At 36.4% G+C, this 24,904-nt stretch overlaps 1 protein-coding gene across 5 annotated transcripts in view; it reads right to left on the bottom strand.

Moving 5' to 3' along the window:
* Positions 1-449: 449 nt before the first annotated feature.
* GEMIN6 (gem nuclear organelle associated protein 6) overlaps positions 450-24,904 on the bottom strand; it is a 42,581-nt gene continuing 18,126 nt past the window's right edge. For 2 of the 5 annotated variants that reach the window (XM_074286629.1, XM_074286633.1), the window contains one exon: positions 15,357-17,235. In XM_074286629.1, coding sequence (XP_074142730.1) covers positions 15,433-17,157 — 1,725 coding nt within the window. In that variant the 5' untranslated portion in view covers positions 17,158-17,235 and the 3' untranslated portion in view covers positions 15,357-15,432. Of the gene's footprint in view, positions 2,379-4,615; positions 4,752-6,685; positions 6,914-15,356; positions 17,305-24,904 lie in introns of those variants that run through there. The other 3 variants (XM_074286635.1, XM_074286634.1, XM_074286632.1) reach the window with 3 other exon arrangements.

Genomic DNA, 24,904 nt, shown 5'->3' with positions numbered 1-24,904 from the left:
CTCCCTCTTGCAGCATCTTGTTTCCTTCAAACTTGGCAGAATCACTATTGTTTATATCAACAGTTTCCATTTAGTGGTTTGAGAATTCCTTGAGACTTCCCAAGTCCAAGGTAGTACCTTAAGGAATAAATGGCCAATTATCTCAAATATATTCTCAGTTCAAAACATGCACATTTTTAATATAATATAAATTTTAAATCGGAGCTTTGGAAGACAAAAGTTATCATTATGATTAGTATAAACACAATGAATAATTCTAAAATATTGTGATCAGCATACTAAATTATCTTGGAAGTTCTCCTTAAAAAGTTTTTTTTGTATTTTCATAGCATAATCATGGCTAATACACAGTAATAAATGCTTATTCATTAACTACCTAAGGATTAGGATATTATGTATGTCCTGGAATGAAGGGGAAGGGAGAATGAAAGAAGGGTGTAACAAAGTTGTCAAAATTTTAAAACAAAATATATTTTAATTCACTTTCATTTTTTAAAATACATGGCATTTTAGAAAAGGAACAACAGAAAATGCAAAACCTTGTCAAAACTTTTAAGTTGAAAATCACTGGTCTAAAGGAGCCACAGAAAGAATCACTGAGAAGGGATGGATATAGTAATAAATAAAGACTTTCTTCTTGTATGCATCATAAAAACTTTGACTTACAAGGCATTCTGCAGGTCATTCAACACTCTCACTATGTAAGAATATTCAAAGACAACCATGATACTGAGAAATGATTATTTATGTGGGAGCCACTCACTTTTTGTAAATAAGAGAAAAATAGGGGAAAAGGAAGATTCCAGGATCTTTCTGAAAATGAACAGTCAAGTGAGAATAATCCTAAAGAAATTATCTTCAGCATTGATCTGACTTCCATTCTCCAGTCAAGCAGCTTTCCAAGTAAAGTCAGTTCATTCATCCTGGGACCCTCAAATTTTATTTGCAAACAGATTATTTAAATCACTTAACTACTCAGTAGATGCTAGGAAATGATGTCTTCAATTTATTAATCTATAAACATAAAAAGTTACCAACCCCTCCCCACCCGCCAGGCATTAGTGACCCCTACCAGAAATTTTCACATAGGCCCCCAAAAAGTCTGATAATAAAGAAGATAATTTCCAAAGACTTTTTTTATACTCAAGTTCTTACTCTTCTTTGACAGTAATTTCCACTGTTGTTATTAACCAATGACTCTGTAGAGTTTAAAGGCACTAACAATTCTAGAATTATAAGAGTCAACACAGATTCTTCTAATGGCCAATCCAAGATGAGAAGTCTCAGTCTAAGAATATTTTCAGATCTTGTAACTAATTTGACAATTATACTAAGAATATAGATAATGAATAAAGACCAAAAAAATACTAATAATATTCAATGTGAATAAAGTTAAAGCAATATGATAAAAAATAGGCAACATGACCGTTGATGAAGAGCCAACCCTAGAATTTGGAAGACTTAGATTTAAGTCCTGCCTTTGACACATATTAAGCCAGTCATTATAGCCCCTCAGTCTGCAGGAAACTCTCAAGACTTGACAATGCAGAGTTACCTCTCTACATCATGGAGAAGTTCCATATACTTATGAAATCACAGATCTAGATGTTTCCCTCTCCCCATCCCCCCTAAGTGAATCTATAGCTTTGCTTTGTAGTGACAACTTCCTCTATAGGCTCAGATCGCATTTCCCCCTAGTACTTACTATTTTTTGGCTAACAAAGGAGGAGTATGGATCCAAATCACAAAAGGGGATCTACAAATAGAAGTTTCCCTGAGACTATGAGCCTCTCCCTCCCGTGGTTCTCCTACATCCAAAACAGAAAGCTTACCCACTGGAAGTGAATCTCTGGCTTTCCTTGTAACACCAAACAGGTTTTCAAAAGCACAGAATGTACCCAGAGACCTCCAGAAGATTAAGAGCTTAGTATTTAGTAACCTTTACCAAGGAAAAAAAAAAGTCATCTTTCTTTCTGTGAGCTGAGCAACAGGTTTTGGTGTGTTACTGGGGAGCTGTAAGATGTCCCCGGATAAGATCCTGAACTCTGGACAAAATAATTTCATTTGAACTGCTACAGTCCTCAGGTCCATAGGGTGGCTCTATGGTCAGGACCCCAGCCACGCAGAGGGTACTCTGTGACTCCCCCTGTTCAGTGATAGGGATGTGATTCTTCTCTAGCCAGGACTTGAGGCTGGTCTTCCTTTTTTCCAGGTCCTCAGGGTTATAAGTCTTAGTCTCCTCTGGCATGAACATATGCACCAATTTCTCTTTCACTTCCTGGTTGTCTTCATTCAAAGTCTCAACAGTCTGCACAGCATGTCCCATGACGCCAGTCACAGCCACAGACCCATCTTCAAGAAAATTTACAAGGACGATACTTGGGGAAGAGAGAAAACACAGCAGGGGGAATGAACAAAGACTTACAGACCACCTCCATTGGGGAGGGTGCAAGTTAACAACCCAGAATTAACCATCTGTGACACGCCGCCTGTTACCAGAACAAGCTGAAATGTCATCTTCAAGATGACCCTAACAATCATCAACTGGGAAGGGCTTAGCTCTTCTCAGAAATAGGACAGATAATTGCACAGGGCTAATGATGAAAAATGCTATCCACATCCAGGGAAAAAATTAATAGAATCCGACTGCAGACTGAAGCATGCTAGTTTTCATTTTTTGGTGTGTCTTGGGGTATGTATGTCTACTTTTATAACATGACTAATATAGAAATAACATTTTTCATGACTTCCCATGTATAATCTCTATCAAATTGCTTAACATCTCAGGGAGAGAGGCAATTTGTAACTCAAAATTTTAAAAAATGAATGTTAAAAGTTGCATTTACATATAATTGGGGAAAATTTTTTTTTAAAGACAGAAATTCATTTAACAAGCATTTATATAAAATGCTCCTTTTATATGGCAAGACTCTAATCAGAAATTCACATAATATGAAATCAAGGGTTTAAAAGATATAAGACAGATAGTTAGGAATTATGGTAGGCTTCATTTAAATCAATGGATGACCCTCGACAATTCTCATTTTAAAATTGAGAGTTAAACATTTATAAAGCAGTTCTGCAGTTAAGAATATAAATGTATAAATTCAACACAATTAAGGGCATGGGATTTGCTTGTTCTATACATGCTTACATGTCATTTTAAACTGAATGGCGAGACATATGCTGGTCTCCCTATTCTGGTGGCCTAGTTCTAGCTATTTCTGTCACCCTGGCTCTCTCAAGTTGGGAGAATTATGCCTAATTAATAAAGATCACTTATCTGCTATGAGAAAAATGCTTCTAATTTATGAGAGCCATCAACAAGCTAGATAGTTTGCAATAATTACTAGTACCTTGGCTGTTTGCTGATTAATCTTTCCTTTACTCAGCCATTACATATTTCCTTGACATGGTCCCCCACCATGATGAAGCACTAGTCTGCCTACAGAAGCCACAGATTCCTGAGTGAAAATCCAATGAAAAAGAAACAGAGGAAGAAAACTTGAGAATTACTTCCTTCAGCTTGCTGCCTAATTTTTACAGAATTTTAAGGGACTTGAACTCAGGTCCTCCTGCCACCAGGGCTAATGCTCTACTCACTGCACCATCTACTGCCCCCTGCTGCCTCATTTTTTAAAGGAACTATATGCATTATATTAGCATGTCTCACTTCACACAACACTTCATTTTAAACTCCAGTGCCTTATGATATAATATTGTCTTACCGGTATTTCATTTCTGACCTCTTCCAAAAGCTTCATGAGGACAGAAAACCAGAGCTTATCCGGCACAAGGCTGGTTATAATGTAGGGGCTTAATGTTTGCTCAATGAAAGAACAGAGGAAGCCCGTAATTCCACTAACCCACCAAAGTAGGAATAGTAGATGTGCTTCCTCCTCTTAGGAGCCCCTAGTTCTATCTGTCCATTGATAAAAAGGGGAAGGAGGAGAGAAGGGGAAGGCCTTAGTGCAAAGGACATTACAGGACTATCTTGTTTATATAGCAGATGTGTTTCTTTTAAAACAATTAAAACAAAACCAATCACTGTTCAGAAAAATCAGATTCACCCAAATATTCATTAGATCTGATATCTGATCACTTAGCTCATTCCTAGCTTGACCACAAAATAGAGAATTCTGAGGCCAAAGCAACTCTAAGTAACAGAACGGGGGCATCTGCTTTGGTGGCAAATATAAGCACCAACTCTCTGTCTTCCACCTTCCAAGGAAGTAGGAGCAATATTACAGTGTTAAGAGAGCCTTCCTGCGGCTCACTGTGGACACGTGGGCATGGGCTGCAAGGGCTGCACAAGTCACTTAACTCTCACTGCATCAGGCAATAAGAGCAGGGGCTTCTCTGCACGGCAGTCACCTTAAGGGGAGCTCCTCATATCAAAGAAATCCCCGAGCCAGGAAATGAACGCTCCCGGGATTCACCCCACAGCCATTTACAGAAAGATAATCATCACTCCCAGGCACCTGATTTCTAAGCTTGAATTTTAATATACAACCCGTATTGATCGTCCTTGTCATGAGAAAAAGAAGAAATTGGAGTAAAGCTACAGAATTTGGCACCTGGATTTCAGAGAGAAAACAAACAGCATTATACTCACTTGGCAGAGACAGGGTCTGTTGTTAAAACCCATCCTTTATATTCATTCTTCTCACTTGCTGTCACCCTAACTTCTTTATATACGTAGTCTTGCCATTCTAATGGGCTTTTCTTCATCCATTCAGTCATGTTGTCAGCTAGAACAATTGAAAAAACAACTAGTTCAGATTTTAGAGATGAAAGCATTGCAAGCTGACTCTGCCTGTTGTGCCCTCTCAAGGCCCCAAGAACATCGGTGATTCACCTCAAGTTCTTTTTTTTTTTTTGCTGAGGCAGTTGGGATTAAATGACTTGCCCAGGGTCACGCAGTTAAGACGAGTTACATGTCTGAGGTCACATTTGACCTCAGGTCCTCTTGACTTCAGGGCTACTGCTCCATGTACTGCACCACCAAGTTGCCCTCACCTCAAGTTCTAAAGCAATTTAAGAACCAAGGGGTTGAACTCCTGGCAGAAATGGATTAAAATGTAATTGGGAAACGTTTAACCAAAATAATTAAAAATACAACATAGATAATATTAATTTGTGATTTAAGTCAATATAAAGCCTGCTGGAATATTTTTCTATTTGAGTTTTACACAACTAGATAAGAAAGCTCTACAGTATCGTTCTAGAAGACATCTAGCCTTTGCTCTGAAACTGTAAATAATAAAAATTACATAAATGAGGAAACTGGAGAACAATTATAAAAGAGCATCATGAGCCAGCAAAACCAGATCCAAGAGAAGTGGGTTCTAGCATCAGCTCTCACCATCAGACTACTTCCTATATGACCTAAAGGATACCTAGTTTCCTTCAAATCTCAGATCAACTTTGAACTCCTATAAATGGAATTTATTTCCTGATGTACTGAGATACTATTGCTCCCTTCCCCAAATTACCCTGCATTTACTTTGTATATATTTATAATTGTAACTCTTTTATTAAAGAGGTAAGCTCCAGAGAAAAAGGGAAAAAAACATTAAAATAAAAAGTGTACAACAGAGAACCAAAGAAAATCTACAAGGTAGCAAAGATGGACAGGAATACATCTTCTAATAGTACATGTTTTTGTGAAATGGAAATTTGTTAAATATTCTGAATCCTCCCCAATGGAGGGAACATACTATTTTTTTTTTATTTTTAAATTTTGTATTTAAGTTTCAAATAATTTTTTTTAAGAGTATAAGCTCCTACAGGGCTGGGACATTCCATATTTTTTGTATGTGTATCTTCTGTGCTAGCACATGGCAGACATTTAAAAATGCCTGGGAGCAAAATGAAGTTGGATAGGATAATTGCTAGCTGTCCAGCTCCAACATCTTAGATATCAAGAACGCTATCAGTAATACGCCCTCACAAGCCCAAAAGTCAGAAAGAGCCAACTTAGACTGAATGTAAAGAGCAGCTTTGGCTGCTTTGGCCAGAAACCCTAGGGATCTTCCCCTCCCAGGTTTATTTATATTTCTTTGGATTAGGTAAAAAAAGGAGATACTTTGCTTCAATTGCTACCAAGCCTTAATCACTGAATGGGTGCAGCCTCAGTCAAACTGAGACCCGTTGTATCTCTTAGCTTATAAAAGCCGACATCTCCCGCAGCATCCAGGGCAGTCTCCAGTCATCGCGATCTAAGACTCCGGAGGACAAAAGTGCGCCGTGTAACTTTGCACAGCCCTCCCTCACTTCAAACCAGCTCACGTGCACGCCACGGCGTCCCCTCCCAGACGTCGCGCTCGCTCCTCGGAGAAGTTAGCACCAACAGCAGGTCCCGTCAATAGCTGGCCCGCCAGGTGGTGCACCGACCAGGAAGAGGCACAATGCGGAGACACGCCCCCCCAGTTCAACCCAGATCTCAGGCCCTCCTCCCACGCCGGGAAATCCTGCAGGAGTCTTTTAACAGGCACGTGCCTCAGTTCCCTCCTCCATAAAGAGGGGCTACTACTAGCTTGGGGGAGTGAGGATAAATGCCGCGTCCCTAAAGTGCTTTCCATGGAATCGCGTGCTACCTGTCTTCCCCTTCCTCACACTCTCCCACCTCTCCTCATCCCCTCCCCCCCCGCCCCCCCGATCACAAAAGCCCACGAGCGTCCACCTGTGGAGGGAGTAAGCGGCCGCTCCGCCCCCGGCGGCCCTGTTGTGCGCTGGCCCCGAGGCCTTCCTGAAGCCCCCGGCCGGGTTCCACGAGCTCGCTCCCCTCAGGTAAAGGGCCTTCCCGAATCCGACGAAGGAGCGCGAGCCGCTCCAGTGCCGGGCCACGTCTAGCCCCCGCCACTCAGTCTCAAGGGCTCCAAACCGGCGACCTACATGCTTCACTCTCTCTCGTCACTTCCTTTACCCAGAAGCCTCTGTTTTGTAGTTCTACGCCTGATGTGATGCGAAGACCTGAAGGTTCTGAAGTGGGGGCATCTTGAGTGCGCCCTTCCAGGAACCCTTAGGTTTCTGTTGTTCCTCGTTTCAGGAGAGAGTGAAGTGATTTGTGCAGAGTCACACTAGTGATACCGTCTGAAGCCGAATTTGAACTCAGGAAGACTCATCTTCCTGCCTCCAAAGACGAGAGCTATCCCCTGCAGCCGTGTAGCAGGCTTGCTTAATTCTGCAGGTGTTTTCAGAGTCGTAGCCTTAGGGCTGAGAGGATCTTTTGGAGTCAAATAGTTAAAGCTATTTTTTAAACTATTTTATTTATCCCTCTTTTTGCTGCCCTCATTTTATGGATGAGGAAACAGGATCAGAGAGGGTAATGGGGAGCAGCGGCCAGTTTTGACAGGGCCCATTCCTCCTGGGACCCCTGTGCCCTCCTCACAAACCATCCTTACTGCTAGCTAAAGCCCGCGGGCTGGGCTCAGGAGCACCCTGCGGATGTTTTTTTTTTTTTTTTTTTTTCCCCCCAGGTCTGACAAAAGTGTTTCGGAGAATTAGGAATAGTCCCGCCCGGATGTAAAGATTGCGTAAGGGGGGGGGCAGCTAGGTGGCGCAGTGGATAGAGCACCAGCCCTGAATTCAGGAGGACCCAAGTTCAAATTTGATCTCAGACACCACCTCCTAGCTGTGTGACCCTGGGCAAGTCACTTAACCCCAGCCTGGGGGGGGGGGGGAAGATTGCGTAAAGTGAATAGGATTGAAACCTCTACTCTAGGCCAGCGGAGCTTTCTTTTTCAAGAAAGCAGTAACTTCCTCCTCCCGTCTAGCCTTCCGAACTATAATGTTATACAGGTTTATCCTGCCATTTACCTGCTCCAGCTGGCCTCTGATATAAGTGCAACTTCTTAAGTCCTTACCTAAATTATGCTAGGTTTTTAGTATGGAGAAAAGGTGGAAAGCACAATCATTTCATGACATCTTTTTTTTCCCCTGAGGCTGGGATTAAGTGACTTGCCCAAGTGACTTGCCACACAGCAGGAAGTGTTAAGTGTCTGAGACCACATTTGAACCTGGTCCTCCTGAATTCAAAGCTGGTGCTCTATCCACTGCGCCATCTAGCTGCCCCCATTTCATGACATTTTGATGGACTAACAGTAAAAATCCTCTCAACCACCTGGTGACCCAATATTAGAAAGTGGAGAACACCAGTGATCTCATCCACTCTTGCTACTTCTCCTGGCAGTCTCTGGATAAGAAAATCTTCAGCTTTGTCTAAAAGGAATGCTTTTACATTTGTAAAACTGATAGCTATTTCTACACTCCAGCAAAGAACAGGGAATGTTTTCTTTTTCAGCCTTAAAGCCTGCCCTTGCATTATAAATATTCTTTTTCCCTCTATTTTTTCTCCTCTTTACTTTTCTACCCTAAATTGCCTTAGAATGTTGCTCTAATAGACTGTGTACTCTTAACCTGGCTTTATCTATACCCCAGTAATATGAATTTTCTGTCTTCTAAACCAGATTCCTTAGCATGCTAATAGATCTTTTTGCTTTCATTTTCTTCCTTCTGTCTTTGACCCACAGTCATCTGGCAATCCTTCCTCCCTGTCTGGTTTACTTCTCCCAACAGGTGGAGAAAATCCTTAGGATTTGACAAGTGTCACCCATAATAGCAAAAGTTTCTATCGTTTCAGTTTGTTTTCTAAAGAAAAAAAAAAAGGACCTTGACTTTTACTAAAATAATTAATCTTGCAATTTGGTTCCAAAATATAGTATCTATAACCAAAGGGCAATCAAACTGTGCATACTCTTTGATCCAGCAGTATCTATACTGGTCTGTATCACAAAGAGATCACAAAAAAGGGAAAAGGATTTACATGTGCAAAAATATTTGTAACAGTACTTTTTGTGCTGGCAAAGAATTAGAAAATGTGTAGGTGCCCATCAATTAGGAAATGACTGAATAAATTATAGTGTATGAATGTAATGGAGTATTATTGTTCTATAAGAAAGGATAAGCAGGCTTGTCAGAGACAAGTGGATTACCAAGAACTCTGAAGACTCACTGATGAACCCAGGAAAATATTTTTATTCATGATCTGGTAAGAACAGATGCCTAAAAGAATAGGCACATCTTAAAATCCCCAAATCATACTTTTAAACTCTGTCCCCAAAACTCAAGTTTCTCTCCTGATTCTCCATTGACTGGATACTATAAGGTTGATATAGATTATCCAGACCTAATTTCCAGGCAGGAGTGTGAGTCTCCACCCTTGATTACATCTAATCATGTTTCTTCTTCTAATTTATGGCTTTCCTCTAAAAATTTTGTTTCCTTTGTTCCCTGTCAGATTAACCTTTAGGTTTTATTTCTTAGGGTTTCAGTTTCATTTCTCTAATTTGTTTCATTTTTCTGCATTTCTCTAAGTTTGGTTACCTCTGTGGAAACTGAATCTTCATCCAATTCTCACAGGCCGATTTCAGAAAAGGCCTGAAAAGACTTTTATGAACCGATGTGGAGTAAAGTGAGAAGAACAAGAAGAACATTGTACACAGTAATAGCAAGGTCTATGTGATGATCAACTGTGACAGTCTTAGCTTTTCTCAGCAATACATGAATCCAAAACAATTCCAATAGATTTGGAATGGAAATGCCATCTGCATCTAGAGGAAGAACTATGGAGAGTTATTGAGGATGAAAGCATATTATTTTTATCTTTTTGTTGTTATTGTTGTTTTTCTTTTCTTCTGTTTTTTCCCTTTTAACTTTTTCACAGCATGACTAACATGCAAATATGTTTAAAATGATTGTACATGCATAACCTATTTCTGAAAAGCTTGTTATCTTGGGGAGAGTGAGAAGGAGGGAGGGAAAAGAGGAAGAAAAAAAATCTGCAACTAAAATCTTACAAAAACGAATATTGAAAATTATCTTTACATATAATTGGAAAAAATACTTCTGAAATTAAAAAAAAAAGATTGTTATGATTCAAAAAGTGAATGAACAGAACAGGGGAGGAAATCCCACCATAAGGAGCTATGATTACAGAGACCTTCAAGACACAAACTTAAAAAAAGAAAATGAGTTCAAAACATCTACAAGTAAAGCCTCAAAGAAAAAACATTGTTTCAATACAAGTTCAAAAGTTAAACTAGGATTCTTGGGAAGAGACATATCAACACTCGTAAAAAGAACTAAAAGTGATTTTATAAATAAAATGAGAATGATAGTGAAAAAAATTGGAAAAAATGAGAGCTGGGGGAAATTGAAAAAAGCTATAGAAGGAAGAAATGAAAGAGAATTAACAGTTTAGCACAATACAAAAACTTAACCAAACAACACTGCTTGAAAATTAGAATGGACCAAACAAAAAATTAATGATTCCATGAGGCAATAAGAAATTTTAAATCAAAGCACTGTGAAAATATTAAACATCTCATAATTTGATCAAGAAAAAAAATTTTTAAATTACTGGACTTCTTAAAACTTTGACCAAGTAGAAAGCCTATCAAGAAATCATAAAAACTGACTAGATTTCATAGAGCCACAAGGCAAAAATGAAAGATTAATTTTTACCAGTCACTTCCTGAAACACCAAAATACATGCATTATCTAGTTCTTTGTGTCTATGTTCCCAACATCTAACACAAGTGCTTCCAAATATGAATACTTCCTAATTACTGCCCCAAATTACTTTCCTACCTAATGACATATATATATAAAAACCAGCAGTCAGACAATAACTTGACCACAGACTGCAGAAAGCACCCTAAGGCTTTTCTCTTCATTATAAACTTAGAAAAAGGAATAATTTCTCCTTTTGTGAAAAGATTCACATTCATTTTTTTTAATTTTGAGTTTCAATTCTCTCCAAATCCCTCCCTTGCACATTTACAAGCAATATGAGATACCATTTGTCATATAAAACATATTTTCATATTAGCAATGTTACCCCCCAAAACAAGAAAAATAAAGTGAAAAAATGTTTCAATCTTTACTTAGAGTTTATCAAGTCTTCCTCTGAAAGTGCATAGCATTTTCATCATAAATCCTTTGGAATTGTCTTGGATCACTGTTTTGATCAGAGTAGCTAAGTTTTTCACAGTTTATATATATAATTATAATTTTGCTGTTAATGTGCACAATGTTCTGATTCTGTTCATTTCACTCTACATCATATAAGTATTCCCAGCTTTTTTTTAATCCATCCCCTTCATCATTTCTTATAGGACAATAGTATTCCATCATAATCATATACCATAATTTGTCCAGCCAATCCCCAATGATGGAAATCTCAGAAAAGATAAATTAAACATATTAAACTTAAACATTAAATAGTAGGAAAGTACCAAGGCACTGGATTCCAAGCCAAAAAATCTGGATCTGAATCCTTACTTTACTACTTATATGAACTTGGATAAGTAATTTCTTTGTGGAACACAATTTGCTTATCTATAGAAAGAGCGTTGGGCTAGGCAGTATCTGAGATTTTCCTGCTCTAAATTCTAGGATCCTATGAAATCATTGCAAATTAGTTGTCATGGAAAGACTCATGAAAGAGATGATCATAAACATATTGGTTATATATAAGTAGAAGGGAGACAACATTAACAAAGGCATAAAATTGGTAATGAGGTTATGTTTGAAGCCAGTGAGGACTATCTAGTTAGAACATGGAGAAGCTGCTGGAAAGTGGTTAGAATTAAGGTTAGCTGGATGAGATTTTGATTTTGGAAAATTATGAAGGTCACAATTTAAATTTCTTCAGGTAAGAAATAGGATACCATTGGAAATTTGTAAGAAGAGGAGTGACATCATCAAATCAATACTACAATAAATAACTTCATTGCTGTTAGTAGGATTCCCCTTTCACAGGGAAGAAATTGTTTATCAATTGAGCTTTTGGCATAATAGAGGCATATGATGAAATTGTGGTAATTAGAAAAAAAGAAAAGACAAATTTGAGACTTGTCTGAAAGCTTTTTGACATTGCATATAAAAATATTCCATTGTTATGAATTATATTATTTTAGCTTCTAGAAATGGTCAAAAGTAGCAAATTGTAAAACATCAAAGTCAGTGCTATTGACTAAACTTCTTGGATGTATTGAATATAACTTAAAGTTGAAGAAAACCATCCTTTCTGAATTCTCCATGTTTTAGAAAAGTTACTAAAACTTAATAATACATTTACTATTCATTCAAAGTGTTCTATAAAGAGTAAACAAAGAATACAGGCAGAATCCTTTCCTACCCTAAAGAACAATGGTTAGAGAGATGAAAAGATAAGGAATCACTCAAAGCTGGTGCTGACAAAGTGACAATGATCTACTTTTTCAAGGCTGTTAAGAGGATATCTTTCCTGAGTAGAGAGAGGTACATAAGCAGTTATTCACTAACAATTTCTTGATAATTTACCAAGGAAAATGTTCTGAAAATGCAAGAGGGGATAAACTGAAGGTCTTTCTCTGGTTTATGTTGGAAAATCATGTTATTTCTCCATTGGTATTATCTTGACATATTGATGCAGCAAAACAACTTCCCCATGTCTCATGGAGGTGGGCTCATCAACTCTGTCAGAAGAAATGGTGGGTCTCAATCAGAGGAGGCAATCCAGAAGATTCAGGCCTAGCCAAGGAGCAGTTACATGTTGCAGAGGTAAAGACAAAGTCTTGATTCTATATTTACTACCAAAGCAAGCAAGTCACTTTTCTAGGCCTCCATTTCTTCATTGGTAAAATGAAGGAATAAGATTAGACGATTTCTATGATCTCCTACATCTCTACATCCCATAAATGTGGTTTCTCTACTATGATAGTCTTCAATTCAGTTTGGTTCAGTAGAGGTAGAGAAGGCAGAGATGCATCCATGTTTAGAATGAAACTAGCTAGTCCTAATTGGGATTTGCTATATATAATGGAAAGGTCTTCTTGTATGCTTAACTAGATCCTCTTTTCCTTTTCTCTATGCTCTATTCATTTTTTCCTTTCTCTTTACTTATTGTCCCTTCCTTAAAAAAAGGAATGGGAAACTTCAACTATTCTGGTGTTTTGTAGAAAAACTGCAATCATATAAATGTGTCCTACAGTGAAAAGGATATTTTTCTATATACGTATATCAGTATGTCAATAAGAAATATTTGTGGAAAAGACTTTTAGATATGTGCATAAGGAAAAAAATGTTTTCAAAAGAAAAACTAGCAAAAACTATAACTTAGAACATCTTTTTTTTTTTTTTGAAAAATCTTGCTAAAACATTCCTTGATTTTTTTTTTTTCAATCAGTCTATCAATATGCATTATTAAGCTTTTCTCTAGTACTTGAAGCCTTTGCTCTTATTTCCCATCTGGGAATTGTAGATAGCATCCAGTTAAGATGTTGATAAAGGCATTTTAGGAATTTTATATAATTGGAAAACTACTAGCTTTTTGGAAGAACTAGGATATTTTATAAACTTTTTTGATCATTTATATTTCTGAGGAGAGTTGATCAGAGGACTTTGATTAAACTCCCTTGAAGTTAAAAAGATATCAGCATGGTGCAGTGGACACCTGGAGTCACTCTGCTCTGGAGTCAAAGAACTTGGTTGAAATCTCACCTCTCCGTATGTAATCTTGGCCAAGAGTCACAACTTCCCTGTATTTGTTTCCCAATCTACTCAAACATGGGATCTGGACTAGATGGCTTACCAGCTCTATGTCTATTACCCTGTGATTCAGGGCTTTGTGTGCATTTCCCCATGGAAGGCATAGACATGACCATTAACACTTCAGTGAGAGGAAGGATACACAGGGCCTGTGCCCTAACTGAAAACTGATACATTTATAACTTACGGTGGAGGAAGAAAATTGTTTTAAGTTTCTTCTGGCTCGGACTGTTTAGATATAGATTAGATTGTATGGATATAGATATGGATTAGATAGATAGATTAGAACTATCCCACTTATAATGTCCTTTACAAGAGCCAACAGACCTACTTGGAAGGAACTGAGAGACCTGAGAGACCTGAGACCTGAGAGAATACTTTGATCTCTGGGGTGTGATGTTTGTGGACTGACAGAGCCACAAAATCAGGTGCAAGGAGTTCTTTAGTATCCTTAAGTTCTGGTCCATTCTCTTCTGAGAGACTGGCCAAGAGCAAGGATATTCTTTCTAAGATGTGTTATCAAGCAACTCCCCTTCTCTTTTTAATAGTCTGGATCCCAGAACTCTAAATATTTTTCAAAAAGACTGATATTCTGGAACTCTCTTTAATCCTCCAAAACATAGGAATTTAGGAACTTAAAAAGGTCAAGGTCTCCCTTTGCATCCAAAGCCATATCGTTGTCTTGATCTGTATCTGGCAACTGGACCCAGATGGCACTGGATTTTAATCCTCTAAAACATAGGAATTTGGGAACTATTGCTACTAACCACACAATTCTCCAAGGTTGACTTCTGGGAATGGAAAGACCTTAAGGGGCTGAGCCAATCCATATGCTTCCTACCTCAAGGAGTAAAGTCTGTCTTTTTTCTCCCTTTTTCTCTCTCATTCTCTTCTCTTCTCTTCTCTTCTCTCTCTCTCTCTCTCTCTCTCTCTCTCTCTCTCTCTCTCTCTCTCTCTCTCTCTCATCTCTCTCTCTCTCTCTCATCTCTCTCTCTCTCTCTCATCTCTCTCTCTCTCTCTCATCTCTCTCTCTCTCTCTCTCTCTCTCTCTCTCTCTCTCTCTCTCTCTCTCTCTCTCTCTCTCTCTCTCTCTCTCTCTCTCTCTCTCTCTCTCTCTCTCTCTCTCTCTCCCCCCCCCCCCAGAGGATCTTCCTATTTCCTTTTATAGACCCTATATAAAGGATGTATTCTCATTTACAATAGCTTGAACCAATCAAATTATTTCCCAATGCTGAGACAAATAATCAATGAGGAAGAAACTAAGATCCTATGAGCCTGGCACCAGGTTGTTGTTATTGTTCAGTGGTTTTAGTCATTTCCAACTCTTCATGACCCTGTGGACTATATTGTCCTTGGAATTTTCTTAGCAAAGTTTCTCGAATGGTTTGCCATTTCCTTCTCCATTGGATTAAGACATTCAGGCTTAGTGACTTGCCCAGCATCACACAGCTAGATGGTGTCTAAGGCCGATGTTGAATGCAGGTCTTCCTGACTCTGCATTAAGCCATCTAGTTGCCTTTTTGGCAGCTAAGACCCGGAGATTATCATTTAAACAATGACCTTATCCCTTTAACCTCCCCACATCAATCTTCTGTGTTTTATTATTTAAGAATGTAAATTACTCTATTTGCTAAATTAAATCTTTGAAGCATTTGATAGCTATTGAAAAGAGGTTACTGTGATGATGCTAGATACCTTAACATATTGTTCAGATACTTCTAGCAACTACTTTTTCTTGGATTCCTTCCACACAGAACTGATTTTTTTTTGTTAATGGCATCTTGTTTATTTTAGATATTACATTTACGTTAAATAAAATCACCACTTATTTTTAAATCATTTCTTTTTAGTCATTTGCTGAAGGGCTAAATGAACCCTAAAGTGTAATCTGCTCTCCATGGAAAAGTCTTTAAAGTTTTTAATATACTTTAGGGTTCTTATTGCTGTACTCTTATTTCCTTGTTGATACTGAAGTAATCCCAGCTCATAGTATGCATATGGTACCAAATAGGTATCAAACTTGATCATTTTTTCATTTGTAATAACACGGTTAAAGTATAGCTCAGCTCTCCAGTATTTGCCCAGATATTTCAGGCATAGACCTTTTAGTAAATATACCAAACACTTGTCATCTATTTGATAATCTTCGTTTTGTTCTTCCGGTAAAATTTTCTCTTCTTTTTCAATCAGTACTAGCCAGAGTGAAAGGAGGTCTTGTCTTTTTCTAATAATTCGGAAGCCACTCCAGATATACATAAGCTCCAGAACAGGTTGTGCTGTATGCCAGGAGGTAATACCACTATAGCGTTGGGATTTCAAAGAAGCAAAGTTTTCCACTGGGAGAGAATGCCCTAAAATTTTGATTTTTAGGCTGTCTACTTTTAAAAACAAAGATGTTATATCCTCACCTACTGAGTTCACAAATTCAGCAGGAAGCATGGTCAAAATGATAGCTTTGTTGAATGTGTAGGAAGCTTTGGACCATTTGCTATGTTGACAGAGTAGGTCTGCATAGTGGTAAGCAGAACGCCATTCCTGCTGGAAAATGTAGCACCACATAAGTTCCCAGTAGCAGAAGTGATGAAGCTGCTGCCATTCATTTTGTAAAAAAATGCATTGTTGAAGTTTTAACTCTGCGTAGTCAAAATTCCCTTTTAGCATGTTTAAACGTCCATAACAAAAAACAAGGAAAACACAGTTTGGAAACTTCCTGAGGTAACTTAAAAGGAGAGCTTCTAAATTATGCTTCTTTTCCTTTCCAGTTCCAAGAGTTACAGAGATGTAACTATAATATAGGAACAAGGTTAACAAACATAGTATGTTGTTAATACTGGAAGATAATGCACCTTCATAGAGTGAAGTGAGACCTAATTCCAAATTGCCAGGATAGCCAACAAAATTCAATAGTGAAAGAACCTTAGGTGGTACCAGTGCTGTTATCAAATTGAATATTCCAATTCCAAATTTTATTCCTCCAGCCAAATGTTTCTGGGTTTTGCTTTGGTAGTTTGGTAAATGTAAAAATAGCTCTTGACAATCTTTATATATTTGATAACTTAGCCCAAAATTAATTCCAGTTTTGAGAAAATTAAACATACTTTCTTCTTGTAAAAGTATCAAAGATGCTTTCAAGGATAAACTTTGAGCATAGCAGAGTTCTGCATGAAATTCTTCTTCCTTAACTATGCTTATTCCTTTTTTATAAATTAGACGAGATAGTGAACTAATCATTGAAGTTTTTTTTCTGAAATTTTCACAAGTTTTCAAAACTTCATTCATTGTGGTGTTTGCCATTTTTATATCTTGTGGATTTAAAGTCAGGAAGGCCCTAAGAACTACAATAATGCCATAGATAAGGGCATGGTACATGCTTTTATTATATAATGGGCGAAGTGAATCCAAAGCTTCTGAGAATTTATTACTTAGAAATAAATACAATCCTATCGTACTTTCTTCTATGGATGAAGGAAGGTCAATTGATGTTGGTATTGGAATTTCTTCAAAAGCATCTTCAAAATGGTCTTCCTCCTCACTTTCCATTACAATTCTAGGAAATGCCATATTTATTTTCCACTCTGGAGAAGATATAGAATGTATACGGAGTGCAATGATGTAGTTGAAAACAATGCTTCTTCTTTCCTGAGCAATGAGAAAGTGACCAATGTTCAGTACAGGGTTCAGATCAATATTGAAATCTTCAAGTTGTTGCTGTTGCAATAAAAATAGAATTTTTAAAAACAAGAACTCAGATAGTTGGGTAATGCAATTTGATTGGCATTTTTACAAGAAAAGAGGGAAAAAAAAGGAAGTCACACAGATAGATAGTAAAATGGAACTAGAAACCACCAGCTACAGGGAAGAAGAGGCAAAAGACATGACACTGAAGCAGAGAGAATTGGGTCGAGTTTTAGTTCAGATAAATTGCTTTTGTCAGACCTTATTGTTCATGTGGGCTATGGTTTTCATAGTATTGTCTTCTATAATCATTGCTTTTTGGAAGCAAATTAGCCATTCTGTACAGAAATGTGTTGTAATTGTACATTAAGCCTGAACCTTGCAAAAAGAACTCCCCTTTTCTCTTTCTACATAATAACTGTTCTCCACATCTTGTATCCATTTTAACCTTTAATACTCAGTTTAAAATCAGTTTATTGCAATGAAATTGTATGTAAAACAGATACTATATTGAAATGTACTGTTATTTAAGTTGTGATAAAGTAGTATCATATGAAAAAAAAGAAAGGTAACTGTTCTTCAGTTATTCAATTACTCTGTGTTAAACAAAGGCTCAACTTTTAAAGACCAGATCACAAAATTCCAGTAGGGAGTTGGGGATGGAGAATAATTTTTTAGACTGCCTTAAAATGATTTTTATGTTGAGGGAAATCAAGCTGAGTACAAATTTTAACCCACAGACCCAAGATTCTCCACATCTATCTCAGAAGAGGGCTCCTTTAGACATTTCTAGCAATTTCAAATGCAAGTTAGGAAGGATTGATGGGTTTTGTGATTGCTTCATCACTACCAGGTCCCATCTGATCTTAAGACAATGGCATACTGATATTCTTCGTAAAGAATTTAATGTACATATCATTTTAAATTTTTATAGTTACTATTTCATAATAGATGCAAGCTAATGTTTTTGGGGCCTTGGTATATGCAATATTATACAGCTCCTTCAATTTTTAAAAAAAGTTGTGAGCAGACACCTGCTTATAAGAGCATTAGACATAGCAGTTTAGTGTAAAAATTAAGTAAAACTTAAGATAAAGTTAATTTGACTAATGATATAGTCATGGATCCTACTAGACATATATGGCAAATAAATTGTGTAAATGATTATAAAAATAGTCACACTAAACAGTTCTGTGGCAATGGACCATCTTAGAGCTTCTTAATCCAAACTATACCAAAGACTAGTAAGATATCTAAATTTGCTACTGCCAACTGTTCTGTCCTTTGTAGATTCAGCACGCTAGTTTTACTCAATTGGCGGAATAGGATGAAGAGAGGAAGAATCAGTTGTTTAAGAATATAGCCAGTATTGAAACCTGTAACCTCAAACACATTTGACAAATATTTCTATGCCATTCACAGTAGAATGTTCTGGCATTAAATATCTGCTCATATATAACGTATTAGTAATAATTATTTCGTCTCTTTGTATGCTACATTCTAGGGTTGCCTAGCTTCTCTCCCTAGTTTTAGCTATGCCAGGGATTCCTTTTGGTAACTGGGGGATTCAGGATCTACTAAATGATGGACAGTGTAATCTCCAAGTATTTAGATCTGGGAAAGTATTGGCAATTTTTAATTCTTATTTTATGGAAAAAGACAGAAAGGGAAAGTGTAATGTATCCATGGAGGTTAAAACAAACTGATGAATGACTTAAATGACTGATCCACTGAAGTGTTAATGGGGAAATTTCTTCTGGAAGTTAAGATTAGGACTTTTAATTAAATCCTAAATGTGTATTAGCTTAATTAAGATGCCCCAGTTTCATTCAAAGGATTAGAACGGGGTGTAGGAAAAGAGTGAAAGGACATTTTGAAAACATGGGGCACTTCATGGGAGGACAGGGCTGGATTTGAGCAGGCAGAAAATAGGATTAGACAGCAAGTGCCTAGGGCATAAACAAAACCGGGAGACAGATGCAAGAGAAGTTTGAAAAAAGAAAGAAGAGTAGTTTTAGGATAAATAAGAGAAGAAAAAATACCAAGAAAATAAAGAGTGGTCAACAGAGTTACATGCTGTTGCAAAGACCATTGAATGATGACTAAGGGGTAAAAAATGGCTTTAGTGACTGGAAGGTTATGGATGTCTTTAAAGTAAGGATGATATATATTCAGAAGATAAGTGGAAACAAAAAGCAATTTACAAGGGCTTGAATGAGTGGTAAGAAATTAATTAATATTTGAATTAATTATAAGACTATTTTTAGAAGAATTATGTCAAACAAACATTTATTAAGTGCCAATTATACACACTATGGTAGATATTGGGGAAACAAAGAAGTAGGGGTAGGAAAACTTCCTGTTTATGACCATCAAACTGAAGCTACATTGTAAGATAGAGCAGAAAAGATGTTCTGAATATAAATTCCATAACAAAGCCAACAAGAAATGCCATGACTTCAGCTGTCCATACACCAAGAGGTCTAAAACATTTTTGTACTTTAACCCCGTGGGTTGTCTAATGAAACCTATAAAACCCTTCTCAATTTTTTTTTTTTTAATTCACATTTGAAGTTAATGTTGTTTCAATTAGAGTAGGGTTTCTTAAACTTTTCCACTTGGAAAAATTCAATTTTTCCTGGAAAAATTTTTATGTGACCTCAGTATATAGGTTTGTAAAATAGGTATTGTTACACCCAAACATTTACTGATAATAAATTATATTTTCACAATCCCTATATTCAGTTACCCACAATTTAAGGAGATTTTAGTTAATAGATAGTGAAAATCCAAGTTCACAGACCTCTTGAAATCTATCCGCAGACCCCTTGGGGTTAAAAATCCATTCATTATACACAAATGCAGAAAATATGGATGAAAATCAGAGGGATGTATAGAACCTATGACAAATAAAGAAATTTGAAATAGATATCAAGGGGATTAGGTCCATGTTTGGAATATGATTCCACACAGCATGATTTTTTAAAAAATAAGATAGGTAAAGATGTTATGTGAAGATGGGGATGTCACATTATTATATAAAATATATTTATATGAGGAAATTCAAGAATTTCTTCACGAAGCATGGTGGAAAGCATTTGGATAAAAACCAATAGAAGCAGAAATAGTAGTTGGATATAATCTAAGTATACCATAGATTGTCTGAAAAGAAAGAGGAAATAGAGAAGTTTGGTATACAGATCATACAAGCTAAGCAGGAAAAATGATTTAATACTGAAAGAATATTTCTTTTTTTAATTTTTTAATTTAATAATTTCTTTAATTTCTTTTTTTAGATTTTATTTTCAAAATACATGCAAAGATAGTTTTCAACATTCACTCTAGTAAAACCGTGTGTTCCAAATTTTTCTCCCTCCCCTCTCCCCAATCTCCTCCTCTAGACAGTAAATAATCCAATATATGTTAAATATGTGCAATTTTTCTACAAATATTTCCATATTATCATGCTGCATAAGAAAAATCATATAAAAAAATAAGGAAAAAAAAACCCAAACAAGAATAACAAAAAAGGTGAAAATAATATGTTGTGACTCTCATTCAGTCCCCAAATGACCCCAAAGTCATTTTTCTGGATGCAGATGGCTCTCTCCAAAAAGAAAATTTCAATTATTTTAGGCATCTGCCAAAGCTCTGCTTGCCCAAAAGCAAAGAAGCTAATAATTTATTGACTTGCTTTAATTGGCTTACCTTAAAAAGGTAAAGGAACCAATAAGGGGCTCTTTAGAGTTTTTATAAGGCTAGAAAAATCTGATTTCTTGATCTATCTTTGATTTGTCTTTAAAAACTGCCAGACTATAACCATCATCTCTCTTTCCCTGCTACATTCTAAAGGTGAAGATCATAGTTCACTTACCAAATGGGAGACATGAACTCAACCTGAGTAAGATATACCTTCCTTCTTTTATCTCAGCTCTGAAAAATGACTTGGGGTTTCTGTTCTGTCTTATTTGTGTTTCTCAGTTCTGGGTGCCATGGTGATCCTCCAAAACCTCTATATTCAAGATATGGCAATCTTGGAGCTAGGATTACATATAAACAGGATGATATAGCTAGCTATTCTGGCAGGAAAATCCAGTGAAGTCAAGTACCTGGGATTTGAGCATAAAAAGTTGGGGGGAGGGATTGGAATTGGAAATGGGGTTATTGTGCTATATAGAAACGGAGCTAAACTATAACCTTCATTCCCTACTCCTGCCCAGAGATTGGGGCAGAGGTAAGGAGAGGGAGGAATTATGCCATATGTGTTAGGGAATAAGTTTATCATTATAACTTTGAAATATTTCTTTCTAAAAGCTAATTCTATTGTTAGTGTAACTGGGGAGCAGAAGACCCATCCCTATAGTTGAAGGAATCCAGTTGGTAAAGACTAGAGCCATTTGCAGAAAGCCTCGATACTCCAATCTCTTTTAAGGTACTGGAGAACCTTAGGGTGAAATGTAACATTATCCCACCTTAAGGATGTAAGTGCCAGGGTGGTTAAGTATTACATATTATTTTTCTGGTCTGGCTTATTTTACTCTGGATCAGTCCACATTAGTCTTCTCAGTCTTCTCTGAGCTTTTAATATTTGTTATTTATCATTTAACATTTCAGCAATATTTATACTGAGTACCAGAGTATGTTCAGCCATTCCCCAACAGATGAGTATTTTGATTTCAGTTCTTTGCTGCCACAAAGAATGCTGTTATGAATATTTTGGTACTTCTTTTTGTCTTTAAATTCCTTGAGGTATTTGTCTTAGCAGTGGAATATCTAGACCAAAGAGCACAGCATTTTAATTTTTTTTTAAATCACAATTTCAAATTACAATTCACAGCTCCATTAATAGTTACTTTGACTTCTCTGAAGTCAAACTATTTGAAATCAACTATTTCTATTGGCTATTATTTTTGCCAATTTGTTGAGTATAAGGTAAAACTCAAGAGTTGTGATTTGCACTTTTCTTATTAATAATTTGGTGCAAACTTTTATATAGTTGTTTACAATTTTTCTTTTGAGAATTATTCATATACTTTTACCTTCTCTGTGATTCTTGTCTGTGTCCTCCCATGAATTTCTTTCAGGAGAACAATCATAATTCTGAAAGTCTCTAAATATTTTAATATTCTGAGGGCATTACATGCAACACAACTTTCCCACTATTGTTCCTCCTTCATCATGATGGAATCTCAGAATTAGAAGAGACTCTAATCACCTTTTATTCTAAACAATACCTAAACAAGAATCACCTCTACAATATAGTCAGTAATCTACCTGGTCACCTTCATTACCTAACTGGCTTATTTCCTTAACATACATTTCATGAATGTTATATTTTATGCCATTTCTTCTATGCAAGTCATAAAATATATGATGCATGCCACTTATATTCACCTGTCTATCTGCACTGGTCTTTGGAATTTGACTGGCAATTTGGAGATTGTGGTGTTACCTGATTTACAGGTATTTCCTATTACTGTAAAATATTAAAATATTCAGATGGATCTGACCTCTTTTCATTATAGATATGTTCACCAATGATGATCACAATTCATCCATATCTATATTATGTGCCATTCATAAACATGACTCTCACCATGTAAAAAGCCAATCTTCTTTAATGTTCATATATTTCTCTTATATATTTTGAATTCTACTTCATAATTCCTTGTTTGTACTATGTTATGGTCTAATAAAACTCACTATTAATTTTTCCAGTATTTCTTTTCCATTCAATTCATTGTAGTGGTCCACAAGCAGGTTAACATTAATTTTTTTTTTTTTTAAAGATGGGGTTTTATGAGAGAGCACAAATTGAAAGCAACTGAAAGCATAGTCTTCCAAGGATCCAGTTTGCTGTCCAATATTCTAGATCCAGTTCGTGGTTAATCTGTAAAGTCTATGAGAAATAGTTGTCTAATCATGTCAAAGTCTGTATGAAAAGTATTGTTCATCTATTTGGTTTTTCCTGTATAGATTTATTAAACCAATCTCTTTTAAGCCCTCTCATTGAGCATGTCCTATAGTATTCAGGGTTTGCTGCAATCAGCACAATGTCATCAGCAAATAGGAGCATTTGTAAGGAATTACTTCCATTTGGGTTCTAATTTTAACACCCTTCATTATAGTAGCAAACACTTTTGGTAAATTTACATCCTCCTGTTTTATGACATGTTTAACAGTCATAATCAGAAAAACATTAAATAATTACCTCTGAAACTTTTTATTCAATTCTCTGAAGTGTTTTTATAGGGATGCATAGCTATATAAGAATAGGTTCTATAACATAACCAATGCAGAATCATCTGACCACTTCTGATTGTAAAAAAAAAATCAACATTCATGGGCAGATACCAATTTGGACGAAAACTTTTAAGGTGCATTTTATTCAAGTGTCAATTTCTTTTTATAATCAGTGATAACTGCTGAATCTTGTATTTTCTGTAGCTTTTCTATTGGTTATGTTACTTTGAAGATATGGATTGCTACAAAAAATTTTTGCCAAAGTCTCTCTTCCTATCTCCTATTATCTAAGATTGTCTTGATAGGTGTGTAGAACATTCCCAGATTTCATTTTAAAAAAAGACTACAAATATATTAGCTGGTAGTTTTTGACATACTTTTGATTGCCAATTTTTGGTAATTTCTGATGTTTTCAATTGTGTCCAACTCCGAGTGATCCTGTTTGGGATTTTCTTGGAAGATATTGGAATGGTTTGCCATTTCCTTTTCTTTTTTTTACAAGTGACTTGCCCAGTGTCACAAGCTTAGTGTTTTAGGATACAGTTGTACTCAGGAAGTCTTTTCTAACTCTACACCAGACACACTATCCATGGTGCCACTTAGCTAATTTCCTAATGGTTTTGAGTCTTTTGTTCTTTCAGATATCTTTAAAATTAACTCATTCATGCTTTCAAAATTGTGAAATTTCCTATGAAAATTTTTCAGGTATTTTGTTTGATCCAGCTGCTTGACCAGACTTCATTTTCTTATAATATCATTTTCTTCATATAAAGAACTGAAGTACTTATGTCCACATATGTAACATATGGTACTCTGTCACAGAATAATAGAATCTCATAGTTGGAAAGAATCACAAATGCCATTTAGTACAACTAATAACCACAGATCAACATAGTGAATAAATTTATCCACTCAACAATATCAGAACTTTGCTTGGAAACTTTCTCTTGAGTTGGCCTATTATACTTTTAGCTAATCATTAGGTTGTTTTCTCTTATATCAAGTTTAAATCTGCATCTCTGCAACTTCTATCCCTGATCCTAGTCCTACTATCTGGGGATGCACAAAGCAAATTTAATTCTTCCACAACAGTTCTTCAAATACCTGAACACAAATATCTTATTCCCCTTTCTTTATGTCTTCTCACTTCCTTCAATCAATCATCAAATGGCAGGATTTCAAATTCCTTCACCATCCTTGTTTCTCTCCTAACCTGCAGTACCTAGAACAAGATGTAGCTTGATCAAGGTCAAATACATTGGTTTTGTTACCTCTTGAGCTCAAGGCACACTAATACAACCTAAAGCATGCTGTCTAAAATGACATTAGCTTTTCTGTTGTCATATTACACTGTTGACTCATGCTGGGCTTTTATTATGCTAAATGCTTA

The sequence above is a fragment of the Sminthopsis crassicaudata genome, chromosome 2 (genome assembly GCF_048593235.1).
Source record: "Sminthopsis crassicaudata isolate SCR6 chromosome 2, ASM4859323v1, whole genome shotgun sequence".
Classification (NCBI taxonomy): Eukaryota; Metazoa; Chordata; class Mammalia; order Dasyuromorphia; family Dasyuridae; genus Sminthopsis; species Sminthopsis crassicaudata.
Note: the sequence above shows the minus strand (reverse complement) of the source record. Positions and strands in the feature narration are given on the sequence as shown.